We start from the raw sequence: 14,957 nt of genomic DNA on the forward strand, positions 1-14,957 counted from the left end.
TCAGTTCAGAAATTATTTATAGGTTTCTATCCCGATTTTCTTTTAAACAAAAAGGGCCAATAGAGATATCAAAGAACATATTCAATTCACATTGTAAACAGGACATCATATCACAAGAATTAAAAGCAGGCCAGTGCTTCTATAAACATTGGCCAACCTACCGTCAGTGAAATCCAAAGCGTACACTGGAAATCTTCGTGCTATGTCATCGAATATTCCCTTGCCAACATTGAAAAACTCATGCAACTAAAAGAAAGGAAGGAAATGTTGTGTCAGTTTAAAGGCTCGTGTATTGTTAAAAAGATTAACCTCCTTATTCAGTGTTGATAGGCACTTAAATCTAATTGTTTTGAATGAGCCATTCAGATCCAGACTTTGTAATAATAATAAAAATAAACAGTTAGCACGTCTATAGCAATTTACATAGTCCAAAGCACTGTAACCCTTCCGTGAGACACAATTATTTTCATAAAGAGTCCTGTGGCATCTTATAGACTAAGGCCTGGTCTACACTGGGGGTGGGTGGGTGGAGAGGGAATCGATCTAAGATACGCAACTTCAGCTACGAGAATAGCGTAGCTGAAGTCGACGAATCTTAAATCGATTTACTTTGTGTCCTCGCGGCGCGGGATCAACCGCCGCCGCTCCCCCGTCGACTCTACTTCCGCCTCTCACCCTGGTGGAGTTCTGGAGTCGACGGGGAGCGCATTCGGGGATCGATATATCGTGTCTAGAGGACACGCGATACATCGATCCCCGACAGATTGATCACTACCCGCCGATCCGGCGGGTAGTGTAGACATACCCTAACAGACCTATTGGAGCATAAGCTTTCGTGGGTGAATACCCACTTAGTCGGATGCACCCACGAAAGCTTATGCTCCAATACGTCTGTTAGTCTATACGGTGCCACAGGACTCTGTCGCTTTTTACAGATCCAGACTAACACGGCTACCCCTCTGATACTTGACAATTATTTTCATCCCACTTCACAGACGGGGAAATTGATTCTGGAGGCTGCTGTGGTAATAGGGAGGCTCTGATGGAGCCATGTTACCAAGGTGAGAGGAAAGAAAGAGACGGAGTTTAGGTGCGTAGCCCAGGGGCCACAGCCAATGCCGAGTAAGGCACAAGCCTCCAAACGGACCACCTAGCCTCATGTAGATCAAAGGATTTTACAGGTTTGGGGTGGGCCCTGCAGCCTTTTCCATACAAACTCCTACCCAAAAGGGGCGATGTGGCGAGTCTCCAAAAGAAGGGACTGAGGGATTTCCTCCCACAAAGTCCACTTCCCTAGGTTTCCATCCAACTAGATGATCCAGGCCAGTAAATCTGAAGGACCCAAATTATTTTTGCATCAGATAAACTGCTTCCAATAACAGAGGTCACACCTGACTTTGCCAACCCCAAAAGTTCAAAAATCATTAGCGCACCCCCCCTCCCCCATCATAAGACTGATTTATTTATTTTTTTAAATCTCATGGTTTTTAAAAAAATAAATGTTAGGCTCTTTTTATTTGCTTCTGGTATTTTTAGGATGCAATAGCTTTGTGCTATCAGGCTTTTTTCTGCAACCACGGGGCTAGAAGCCTCCTTTGTTTTAAAAAATGAGATTTTCTTGCAGCCTGCTAATTCCAGCAGCTGGAGTTTTAAGAAAAACACCGAACATTGAGAGAATCACGATAAAATTGAGAGTGGGCAATATTATTACAGTAAGCAACTTGTTAGAGTTGAATACATCTCGGCTGTTTTTAAAAAACAGCCTCCCCACTTATGCACTTTTGTAAAGAGCCAGCAGAACGTAATATATTTGGCTCCTTGAACCATGAAATGAGAAATTAGATTTAGGTTTTTGAAAGGAACTGAATCAAACAATTAAAGTACTTCATTTCTCTTGCTAGCCTTGCCAACGCAGAGCATAAAACACCACACAATAGTTCAGGTGCAAAATCTTTAAACCCTGCTGTTATTTCAAACTCTAACGGCTACAAGGGTCTTATTTGAAAAGAGCCAACAGTATGTTTGTTGCAATACTGCACACAGAAAATATGGTCCCTGCTCACATTGCTTAAATGAGTCTAAATGAGAGACTCAATACAATTTGGAGACATAACATACACGAATTAACCAGACAGTGGCTCCGTCTCAAAAAGGTGCAGATTTATCCGCTTTCCCCTTTGGTTGACTATTCATCTTTGAAAGGCTGGGTGGAACACCAAAAATCAGTGACATGAATTTAACTCAGTATAAAATGTTCACCAGGGATTGGTTTCCACGTGGCATTGACTGGACTGCAAACAACGGAACTCCACACCCATTTCACATGGAATGGAATCACTTATTTAGTGGAAAGAGATCACAGCTGAGCTGAAAACTGGGACTTTTCCCAATCAGGTATAATCTGAAGGGATCCCCCACAAGCTCAGTTTCTGTGTATTCTTCATTACTTTTCCCATTGGCCTTCAACTATTTGGTCAACTGCCTGTTTCTCTTGGCATGGTGCTGGCACATCTGTATGTGTCCACAGGACTTTATTTTAAGCCTTCTTTTAAAGATCTCTTGCTTGTTTGTGTTGGAGATTTGAACTCTAGCACCTTGTTTGTGGTCTAAACAACTAGGGAAATACGAACTGAAAAACCCCAAACCCTCTGACAGAAACATTTGAGCGTATTGTAAAAGGTTAATATTTTTAGAAGTAAACATTCCCAAAGGCACAGGTCAGACGGAGAATCACAATTGCTTTAATGAGTAGTATGTTTACTCATCTTGCCGTAGCAAGCACAGGAGAACAACCATCAGAACCATCTCCCTTAGGGGAGAAAGAAAATGACTGCATCCAGGTGCTTGGTTGGCACAAGCTGCTAACTCGGTGCCTGCCCCGCAGCCTTCATGCACATGAATGGAGGTTGATCTGGGTGCTAGTGGTGGCGGCAGCATAGAAGGAACAAATTAAAAGGAAAAAAATTACGCATGCAGTGAATTAAGGGAAAATTTGGAATAAATGAGCAGAAAACACCACATTTGTGAGCCTTGCTCCCCTCTCCATATTACTTGAATGAAGAGCATTATCACTGGGCTATTTGGTGGGCTAAAATGTCATAGTGGACAATGGAACTCACAACAGCTGCCCAAAGGAAAGGAAACTATTACTTTTTAAAAGTTTATCGGGGAAGCTAAAATTTTGGTTTTTGTTGGGTTTTAATTAACTGTGTATCGGTCAAGTTTAGGACAGGATTTGTTAAAAGGAGTTGGCTTCAGCCATCAGCTTCTATTGTTGCTGATGATCTTCCCTCTACAGGGGTGGCAGCCTAGGAGTCTCACACACACACACACACACACCCCCAGCCTGCTTACCGGCCTATAAGTTTTGGGCTGGTCATAATCCCGCTTTCCTGCTTGTTTATCAGGGCTCTTGATCTCCTTCTTCACCATAACCATCTTGAGATCTCTGTTTGGCTAAAATTATACTTCTAACTTCAAATCAGCGTCTTGCTTCCCTTCTGGTCTCTAATACCCTCATAACAGCAGTACTAGTGATCTCACATGGATGGCCAAGAAGGAGAATAGATAGAAGCCATCACTCCCTAAACAGTGACTTCCAAATTCCCCTGGGTCCTCACCTCCTTTACCTGCACCCTTCTCATTATCCTCTCGGTTGCCTGAAGTTTCCTTCCTCCTCACCACATAAACATGAATTGGGCTCTCTCATTATTAAAAAGTCACCCCCCTCCAATTATTACCCCTTCCCCCCTTTATCTCCAAGTTCATCGAGCACAATCTGTAACTGCTGCCCCTTTAATTCCATTCTAGACCCTCTTCAATCTGGTTTCTCCATTTTACCCTAGGCTCTCACCGAGGTCTCCGATGACCTCTTCCTGGTCAAGGCTCAAGGCGGACACTCCATTTAGACACCATTGCCACACACACGGTCTAACTCCAGTTATTCCTTTTGTGATTGTGACTCCGTCCTTCTCCTATCTCTAGGATTGCTCCTTCAGGGATTAATTAATCCTTCACGGATTAGCCCTGGTAAATGGCTTTGATTTTGGGAACTACTGAAACGAGCTGTTGGGGGCAGAAGGGTTGCAGAAAGCAGGCTTGTGTCTGTATGATGCGCCTAGCGCCATGTGCCTAGTCTGAGCGGCGGAACAGGGTATTGATTGACTCCCTCACTTCACGGAAATCTGCCTCAGAGATCTCCAGGAAACTCTCATGGAGATACTGGGTAATCCGCTGCTACAGGTTCTTTGGCAGAGTTGCTTTGTTTCTTGCCCCATTAAGGGTAACTTTCCTGTGCCACTCTGCCATCATGGCGGGAGGAGTGGCGGGGACATTGCTACACACAGGCGAGCCGCATAAGGGCCAGGGTGGGAAGCTGCAGTCTTGGAGAAGACCCTCCCTTGATTCCCTGCTCGCCCTCAGCAGCGAGATATCTTCCATAATGAACACAGCCTGTGGAAAAATATGGGGACAGGAATGATTATAAGCCCCCCCCCCCCCAATGCTGCCTCTCTCCAAGAGCCACATGCCCAGTGTACAGTACGGTCCTGGAACACTGATTTCCCCTGCCCCTGAGGTTACTCACCATTTTGGGGGTCTTGTGGCTCATATGTGCTTGCCTGGGGTCAGCCAGTTAGTGACAGGTATGTGAATAGTGGCTGTGTTTTAAATCAGTGGTCTCTGATTTATTGCAACCAATACTGCTTCTGTAAAACATTGCAATTTGGCTTCACAGATATGACCTTGGGAGCCCAGCCTCCCTCTATGTTAACGCCGGCTGAACGGCTGCGCAGAATTAGAAAGCAGCCATGAAGAACTAAAGAGGACTTTCTGCGTGATGTCATGATGGACTCTACAGCCAGAAATCAAGAACTGAAGGAGTGGCAGGACAGCAAGAAGAGGGACCGAAAGGAGAACGCGGCACGCCAGAATGAAGCCACGGAGCGGCTCTTAAACATTATGGAGCTCCAAGCAGACATGCTCCAGGCGCTACGAGCACTGCAAACCGAGCAGCTCTGCGCCCGCCCTCCCCTGCAGCCACTGTCGCAAAAAACTCTTTCCCATGCACCCCCCCAGACACCTCCAACACACTTATCAGCGTCCTGGCTTTAATCTCTACCCGCGGCATTCCACTCCTCCCCCCTCACAGTCCAGCCCTGCAGACTCCCAGTACCCACTGCACTCGACACCCAGCCATCTGCAATTTAGCCCTGCTGAAGTACAGTACCCGCTGCATTGTGCTCCAAAGGAGAAGGACATACACAAATCATTAACAGTCCTGGGACCCTCCCTTCCCCCATCCCTCTCAGTGCGTTTTTTTTGTTTGTCTCTCTCCTCGGGTGGTTGTTTTTTTAATAAAAATTGTTTTGGTTTGAAAACAAATCTTTATCCCGTTAATTGAAAGCAAACAGAACTCTGAAAAGCAACAGGCAATTTTCTTACACCTTCATAGCGCATCATCTGCACCAATCACAATCACCTCCTAGCATTGCAAGCACTGCACTCCCGAGCATAGCAACAAATATTAGTAGCTTTCAGCTTCCGATGTTTGCCTCAAGCCATCCCCGATCCTTATGGCCCCGCGCTGGTCTCTGGCTGTTCAAACTCAGCCTCCAGGCGCTAAGCCTCAGCAGTCCAGCCCCGAGTGAAGCGTCACCCTTCCCTTTACAAATATTAGGGAGTGTACAGCACGCGGCTATGAGCACAGGAATATTGTCATCGGCCAGGTCCAGCCTCCCATACAGGCAGTGCCTGTGGGCCTTTAAACGGCCCAAAGCACAGTCAACAGCCACTCTGCACTGGCTCAGCCTGTTGTTGAACCGCTCCTTGCTGCTGTCAAGGTGCCCCGTGTATGGCTTCATAAGCCACGGCATTAAGGGGCAGGCAGGGTCTCCCAGGATCACAATAGGCATTTCGACTTCCCCTACGGTGATCTTCTGGTCCAGGAAGAAAGTCCCTGCTTCCGGCTTCCTGAACAGGCCAGTGGTCCGAAAGATGCGTGCGTCATGCACCTTTCTGGACCAGCTTGCGTTAATGTCTGTGAAAAGCCCACGGTGATCCACAAGCACCTGGAGAACCATTGAGAAATACCCCTTCCGATTAAGGTACTCAGTGGCTAGGTGGTCTGGTGCCAGAATTGAAATATGCGTGCCATCTATCGCCCCTCCACAGTTATGGAAGCCCATTTGTGCAAAGCCATCCACAATGTCACAGACGTTGCCCAGAGTCACGGTCTTTCGGAGCAGGATGCGATTAATGGCCCTGCACACTTCTGTCAACACGAGTCCAACGGTCTACTTTTCCACTCCAAACTGGTTAGCGACCGACCGGAAGCAGTCTGGAGTAGCCAGCTTCCACAGAGCAATCGCCAAGCGCTTCTCCAATGACAGGGTGGCTCTCATTCTCTTGTCCTTGCGTCACAGGGCTGGGGCGAGCTCATCACACAGTCCCATGAACGTGGCTTTTCTCATTCCTCAGCCTTTCTACATCCCAGACGTGCACCACGATGTGATCCCACCACTCAGTGCTTGTTTCCTGAGCCCAAAAGCGGCGTTCCACTGTGGTCAGGACCTCCATGAATGCCACAAGCAATCTCTTGTCATAATTACTGCACTTGGCGAGATCAATGTTCAACTGCTCTTGCCTTTGTAGTTTAAGGAATAACTCCACTGCCACTCGTGATGTGTTAGTGAGAGCGAGCAGCATGTCGGTCAACAGTGCGGGATCCATTCCTGCAGCCCAGAGAGGCAGAGCACGCAGTACACAAACCATTGAAAGATGGCATCAAATGCAGACAGAAGCACAGGGATTGCTGGGATGCGAAGCAATGCATTACGGGGCATTGGGATAGGGCCCCCCGCCGCCTTCCCACAACTCTTAGCAGCAAAAGAGGAAGCGATGCTCTGTGGGATAGCTGCCCAGAATGCACCGCTCCGAATACTGCTGTAAGTGCCAGAAGTGTGAACACGCTATTGCGCCGGCAACTGACAGTGTGAACACAAAACAGCGGTTTCCCTTCAGCGCTCTCTGAGTGGTGCTGTAACTGCTGGGGCTGTAACTCTGCCAGCGTAGACATACCGCTGGTCTCGTTAAACTTTTCACCCAGAGGCTGTGGTGTTCTACTGTGACATGCCCCAGTGTTTACAGAAATGGCTTCAGAGGAAAGGGATCAAAGGGTTAAACCTGCACTGAAAGAAAACACTGCTGCAAATCACTTGTAACCAGCTTAAAGAAGTGTTTTAAACTGGTTCTGCAAACCTGAACCCCAGGGTGAATGGGGTTTAGATGAGCTCAGGAGTCACCTACTATAGACTTGTCTCTGGAAGAAGGGATTCTATGCTTCAAATGCAGAGGACTGGGATGAAGGTAAGAAAAGGCAGGCAGGCTGCCCTTTGTGCTCTTTACTTAGTCCTAAACCATTATGTTTTAAACTCTGAAAACTCGCCAAAACATGGATTTGTGATGAAAGTTTCCACTCTGAACACAGTAGGCTGTTCAAAGCTTCACATTACTTGTAGTCTAGGGAAAAGAGTAGGAGATTAGAAGTGGCATGCACCAATTTATTTTTAGATGTGCAGCTTTTCAGCTTGGATAATAAAACCTGTGTGTGAACAGACAGGGTGCAAGGATGACATTAAGGGAGCTCCAGAAGAGAAAGCGGAGATGCAGCATGCTTGCTAAGAGATGCCGCTTTTCCAAGGGATTTTAGTCTGCAGAGGAGCCAAGAAACCCTCAGATCAAAGTTGGTACAAGTGATGACCACCCGAGTAAAGATTAAGGTTCTTCAGAGACAGACTTGCTATCATCCCAATTGAGGATGCTTAAGTACATTTGCCTCTCTTTGGCAACTTATAATAACCCATCCATCCTAGCCCTCATTAAGCATGATCATATGAAGGGTTTTCCTTTAATTTTCAGAGGGAAGTTGTAACATGAAGATATAGATATAGATATATATACACACATACACACACATACATACATACACACACGATTCATTGCATTTATCAGGTATTAAAAAGGCACAATAGTGCTTTTTACCCTATTTTCACTGTTGCAAAAGAGATTCAGTTAAACGGCATAAAAAACCAGAACATTTTAGCAGAACTAGCTGGCGGTGACACGAAGGGTGTGTCTACACAGCTGCTGGGAGCGAGTCTAGCGGGGCTTCTGCTAGTGTGCTAAAAACAGCAATTTGGACGTTCCTGCCCAGGCTGGAGCTCGGGCTCTGAAGCCTAAGGAGTAGGGTGTGCTTCAGAGCCCAAGCCCGATCGTCAAACCAACGTCTACACAGCTATTTTTAGCGCACTAGCCCAAGCCCTGATAGCATGAGTCAGTCAACCTGGGCAGTGGGATTCGCTCCCAGCAGCTGTGTAGACCTAACCCAGTTGTCTGTTTTGAGGACTGAGATGCATAAGCTCATTAATATATAACTAGGGCTAATTCAAGCCTATGAATAATCACAGGTTCCTGTGCTTTACTTAAACAGAAACACCAGTGGAAAGCCAGGACTTAGACTTTTTCTCACCCTACCTTGAGCGGCTTGTGGCTGTGTGTTTTGTGCCCCTCGTTCACTGCTGAGGGTCTCTGATTCACCACCGTCAGCAGGTGGCGCTGATGTACCAAGGCTTCTTTAAACTCTTCTTCGGTTTTTGTTTCTAGAAGCTTCTGCCGAAAAGTTATATCTGAAAACATCGTGGCGAAGGTCCGGCCCACTTCGGTGGCAGTTTTCGTACTTTTCTGAGGAAAACAAATGCGGATTAGGGATCATAACAAAAAACTCTTAAATTATTTAAAAACTGTAAAACTTCAAAACAAAATAAATACCACCCAAAACACCAATCTTCTTTCACCTGCCTGTCAAGACCAGAACATAAGATTCCACACTTCCCCTGAAATCACTGCTAGCACAAACACCCAAATCAGGGCAGGAAGAGCAAGTAAATGCTTCCAGCCTGGCTTTGGTGCTGAGAGACCATTTCTTACAGGGGAATATGGAAAGGTGATCTGGTTTGTGCATTGCAGTCTCAAGCACAACATTACGTTAATATAGATTTTAGCATTCGGAGACTGATTCAAAGTCCATTGGGATGTTAGGGATGTGTCAGTTGTAGGTTCGTCTCAATGAATTGCTGTAGAACTTTAGATTCAAAGACAAGACATAGGTTTTGAAAGTTACATCCAGAAGGTTAAAGACTACCGTGACCAAGTCTCGTAGGAAACATTAGATTAAGGTGATTTCTGAAGTATATTCCACAGATATTTTTTTGGGGGGGAGGAGGAAACACCCTAGGATTACTTCACAATACTTCAACCCCCTTTATCCTTCATGTGCTGAACGCCCCCTACTATCCAATCTCCTCCTGAAGCGCTCCAAAGCCTCACAGGAACAGTATTGTTTGGCTATAACACAAACATAGTCATTGCTTTTATATTTTCATTTTGTGGTGAATTTTGATAGTCATTTAGATAAGCGAGATTGGCAGGTGATTTTTTAATTAACATTGGCAAAGCATTCAGGGCTCTTCTGGTGCACCACTCAGGAGCACAGATGTAGAATACTTTAGATTGCAAGCACTGCACAACGTCTTCATTTTAATCCTACAGACAGAGTTTGTGTCCCAACTATCAAAAAGACCCTGCATATTGCTTGAGATCACCCGAGACCCTATCGCTAGCACTTCGTAGATTTAAACATCTAGAGACAGCAGATGGTTTGTTCTAGGTTGAGCGCTCCATTGGTCTGCAAGTCTGCTACATCGACAGAAGGGAGTTAAGACTTACTGTAAACTCCGTGAGGCCGGGCTCTTTACTTCATGACTGTACTGCACAATGGACTCCGGATGGGGCTAGTGTAATACACAACAGAACAAACACCACCAACACTACTACTCAGGCTTTTGCGGCATGGGTGGGAATCGGCGGGGAGGCGAGAGAGAGCTGTTTGGATAAGGAAATCGATTCGGGGCAAGGCAAGGGAGTCTGAACTAATCAGTTTTTTCATCCTCACCATCATCATGGAAAGACTGGGGTGTGAATTTTATGCTATTTTCCAGACAATTTCTCAAGGCGATTTAGTTCGATATTGTCAATGAGTTTATTATTTTAGCAACTGTACCCAGCATGTACTTAGGGCTTGGTAGATCAATTCATTTAAAAAACAAAACAAAATCATAGACTAGCACATGGCTTTTCTTTACCAGTCACACTGCTACTGTTCCCATTCCCTTTCCTTTATTTGTACGCTGTCCACTTGTACCGTGTGCGCCTTGGGAGTTATCTTCATATCTGTCATGGAGTGCCCAGCACCCCCTAGCCTCCAGCATCACTCTCTGCACCACAGCCATAGGGTACTGAGGTCGGTACGGACTCTGAGGGAAGAGTGCCCCCTACTGAGTCACTGACACTGCTCCCTGCAGCAGCTGGGTTTCCCTTAGCACGTTGCTGACTCTATAGGAATACACAGTTTGTATATATTGAAAAAGGAAATCAATACAGCGGAGTGGGCTCAGTTTGTTTGCTGCATTCCATGGGCGACATCTGTATGTTTGTTTTTAGTCTGTACAGTTTTCAGACCCCAATGTGATTGGCGCCCAAAGCATTTTTATATTAAAAAAAATGAAAAAAAATTAAGGCAGAAACAGCAGAATCAGTCTGGACATAAATGCTCAAAAAAACCCAGCTCTCTTTCTATGACCCTCAGCTGAGCGCCTCACAATTTTCAATGTATTTCTCCTCACACACCCCTGCGAAATAGGGAAACACTATTATCCCCATTTTTACAGAAGGGGAACTGAGGCAAAGATATTAAGGCCCAGATTTTTAAAGATATTTTGGCATTGCCATGCCTAGCATTGCAGTGCCTAGCTGATTTAGGTATCCAAGTCTCATTTTCAACTGGGGATTTTGCCTCCTAAGTGCCTAAATCCTTTAAAAAAAAAAAAAGAAAGAGTATCAGGCTTCCAAATCAGTTAGGCATTGTAATGCTGAGCTCAGCAACACCTTTTAAAACCTAGACCTAAGTAACTTGCCCAAGATCGGGCAGTCTGCAGTGGACCAGAGATTTGAACCTAGGTTTCCCAAGTCCCAGGCCAGTGCGTTAAGTACTGAACCATCCTCCCTTCTCCAAAAGGCCACCTCTACCCTGCGGACAGACCTAGTATGGCTAGAGTGGGGCTAAACAACTTGAAGTGGGAGAAAGGTGCAGATTTCTAGTTTAACCAGCAGGGGGTATCACAGTTCCCAAGTTGGTTCATGCCCCCACAAGTCCATCACTTCAGAACCTCAGCTCCGCTGGCCCAACAGTTGGGATCCTCAAGTAGAACTTGAGCTCAGATCTCCCGTAGGACAGTGCATTTGTTGCCTGATCTATTGATTGCATATTAATTATATTGATGACCTAAGAATTCCCAATTAACACACTGAGATTTGGTAGGTCTTTGTCCCAAGATCACGGCCAGTATTATTAAAATTACCGTTCAGTTGGGAACCCCAACATGCACGGTTGCAACACTCCGACTTGGGAAAAACCTTCTGTATCTGCAACAGACTTATTAACACAGTTAGCAAAGTTACACACACTCCAACCCAACTAGGTAGAGACAGCTCATACCGAATGAGGGCCTGTGCACCCATACACTCAGGCTACCCTTGCAGAACAACCTGAAGCATTAGTCATTAACTTTCTCCTAGGATTAATAACAAGAATTTTTGTTATAAGCTGGGGACTCATCAGCTGGAAGTAACAGAAGAGGAGAAGGACCTCGGAGTATTGGTTGATCACAGGATGACTATGAGCCACCAATGTGATATGGCCGTGAAAAAAGCTAATGTGGTCTTGGGATGCATCAGGCGAGGTATTTCCAATAGAGATAGGGAGATGTTAGTACCGTTATACAAGGCACTGGCGAGACCTCATCTGGAATACTGTGTGCAGTTCTGGTCTCCCATGTTTAAGAAGGATGAATTCAAACTGGAACAGCTACAGAGAAGGGCTACTAGGATGATCCGAGGAATGGAAAACCTGTCTTATGAAAGGAGACTCAAAGAGCTTGGCTTGTTTAGCCTAACCAAAAGAAGGCAGAATTATTTAAGCTCAGTACCAATGTGGACACAAGAACAAATGGATATAAACTGGCCATCAGGAAGTTTAGACTTGAAATTAGATGAAAGTTTCTAACCATCAGAGGAGTGACGTTCTGGAACAGCCTTCCAAGGGGAGCAGTGGAGGCAAAAGACATATCTGGCTTCAAGACTAAGCTTGATAAGTTTATGGAGGGGATGGTATGATGGGAGAGCCTAATTTTGGCAATTAATTGGTCTTTGACTATTAGCGGTAAATATGCCCAAGGGCCTGTGATGGGATGTTAGATGGGGTGGGATCTGAGTTACTACAGGGAATTCTTTCCTGGGTGTCTGGCTGGTGAGTCTTGCCCACATGCTCAGGGTTTAGCTGATCGCCATATTTGGGGTCAGGAAGGAATTTTCCTCCAGGGCAGATTGGCAGAGGCCCTGGGGGGTTTTCGCCTTCCTCTGCAGCGTGGGGCACGGGTCACTTGCTGGAGAATTCTCTGCACGTTGAAGTCTTTAAACCACGATTTGAGGACTTCAATAGCTCAGACATAGGTCAGGGGTTTGTTACAGGAGTGGGTGGGTAAGATTCTGTGGCCTGCGTTGTGCAGGAGGTCAGACTAGACGATCATGATGGTCCCTTCTGACCTTAAAATCTATGACTATCACCACCTTCCTCATCACCACCGCTCATCATCCTGGCATCTCCCAAGGCACACAGGCCTGGAGACCACTTGTATAATGTGTTATGCAGACGCCCCTATGCCTATAGCATGTTCAGGAGGGGTTTCCTCCCCTTCTCCTTATTTGTATCTCGTCACCCTCCTAAGCTTGGCGTGCCTTTCTCCCATAGGTTAAGAGAGCTTTTACCTGACACTAATTAGCGTGTACGTTAATTAGTTACCATGGTTGTCAGACATCAGCGGAGGTTACCACCTTAAAATATACCATCTTGGGCTAAACTAGCATCTTGTGGTTACCTGTCTGCGGGTTAGTCATTACAGCATTCTATGTTGTGATCTAGGGCAATGATACCGAGGCGCAAGAGCTGCAAGTGGCTCTTCAATGTGTCTCCTGTCGCTCTTTGCAGCCCATGGTATTAAAACGCTGTGTGATTCAATTATTAACCAGTCTAAGTTATTAACCAATCAGGATGCTTTTACTATGTTACTGACCAATTATTAACTTGCATTAAGTTATTAACTTATTAGCTGTGAGAATAATATAGACTTCCCGTCATACTGTTTAAATACGAATCTGTAATACTATAGTAAATAAAACAAAGAATTCACAAGATTGTGGATCTTTTGGGTAATGTTGATCACTAATTTGGCTCCAGAACCACTGAGGTCTGAGTATCACCAATCTAGGGTTACTTCTGGTTAGCTACTTATGCTAAGGCTTTTGAGCCTTAGGCCTTGTTTAGCTAAGCTATTGTCTTACAGGCCTTGCAGGCTCATTACATTACTGCCTTAACTAGGGTTACCATATTTCCACAAACAAAAAAGAGGACACTGGGGGGGGGGGGGGGAAGCCCCGCCCTAGCCCCGCCCCATCCACTCCCTCCCACTTCCCACCCCCTGACTGCTCCCCTCAGAACCCCAACCCCCCCTGCTTCTTGTCCCCTGACTGTCCCCTGCTGAGAACCCCCTACCCTAACTGCCCCCCCCCCCAGGACCCTACCTGTTCCCTGACTGCCCTGACCCTTATCCACTCGCATGGGTGGCAGGGTTGTAGAAATTTTGGTGGTGCCCAGAACCCCCCACCCCACCTGCCTAAGGCTCTGGGAGGGGGTTTGGGTGGGGGGAGGAGGTCTGGGGTGCAGGTCCTGGGCTGGGGATTAGGGTGCAGGAGGGGTGCAGGTTCTGGGATAGAGTTTGGGTGCTGGGTGCAGGCTCCGGGCTGGGGCAGGGGGTGGGTGTGCAGGAGGGGGTGAGGGTGCAGGCTCTGGGATGGAGTTTGGGGGTGAGAGGCGGTGCAAAGGGAGGGGGTGCAGGCTTTAGGAGGAAGTTTGAGGGCAGGAGGGGGTGTGTGGGAAGAGGGAGGGGGATTGGGAGGGAGTTTGGGGATAGGAGGGGATGCAGGGGTGAGGGCTGTGGGTCTGGGGATGAGGGGTTCATGATGCAGGAGGGGGCTCAGGGATGGAGCAGAGGATTAGGGTGTGTGGGGATGAAGGCTGGGGGGTTTGGGGTGTTGGAGAGGCTCAGGGCTAGGGTGGAAGGGCAGGGTAAGGGCAGCCTGTCTTCCCATTAGTGGATGGGGGCACTAGGACCCAGGGGCAGCAGACAGCAGTTGTCTGCATGTACTGCCAGAGCCAGCAGGCAGACAGGAATGGGGGACCCACCGAGGGGGGGATGCACGGAGGGGGGGTGGCAGGTGGAGGCTGGGGACCCATCCAACACTCCCCCGCTCCCTAACTGCGCACCCCCACTCCCCTTACCATTCTGGCTCCACGTGGGTCTGTTTGTGTGTTACAGAGGACTACAGAGAGAGGGAGGGGGGAGCAGGGGAGGGCTCTGGCTGCTGGAGGCCAATGGGAGTGGGTCAATCGGCCTAGCCGCCCAATCAGCAGCCACACTCTGCATGGAAGGGAGGGAGGGAGGCGAGGGAGAAAAAAACCCGGACATTTTAACCTTGTTACCAATTCCTCCCGGACGGCTATTTAGAGACGCAAAAGCCGGACATGTCCGGGGAAATACGGACGGATGGTAACCCTACCTTAACTTATACCCATGCTTTACCTAGCAAATAGCCTATTGGTATAGGCTACACATTGAGGCAAGAGCTATGATACGCGATCAGTCATAGTCAGACTTACAGACTATGCCAGGCTCCGGCTCCAACGCTAACTAGGAAGCCATTCTACTCTATAATGAGACTGCAGGAGC

General features: G+C 47.0%; 1 protein-coding gene across 11 annotated transcripts in view; it reads right to left on the reverse strand.

The window, feature by feature from the left end:
- Positions 1-14,957, reverse strand: part of SLC4A11 (solute carrier family 4 member 11) — a 252,289-nt gene that overhangs the window by 62,574 nt on the left and 174,758 nt on the right. For all 11 annotated transcript variants that reach the window (XM_065597279.1, XM_065597278.1, XM_065597281.1 and 8 more), the window contains exons 8-9: positions 8,533-8,739; positions 162-246 (exon numbers count right to left, since the gene is read on the reverse strand). In XM_065597279.1, coding sequence (XP_065453351.1) covers positions 162-246; positions 8,533-8,739 — 292 coding nt within the window. The remainder of the gene's footprint in view (positions 1-161; positions 247-8,532; positions 8,740-14,957) is intronic.

The sequence above is a fragment of the Chrysemys picta genome, chromosome 5, assembly GCF_011386835.1.
Source record: "Chrysemys picta bellii isolate R12L10 chromosome 5, ASM1138683v2, whole genome shotgun sequence".
In the NCBI taxonomy this organism is placed as follows: Eukaryota; Metazoa; Chordata; order Testudines; family Emydidae; genus Chrysemys; species Chrysemys picta.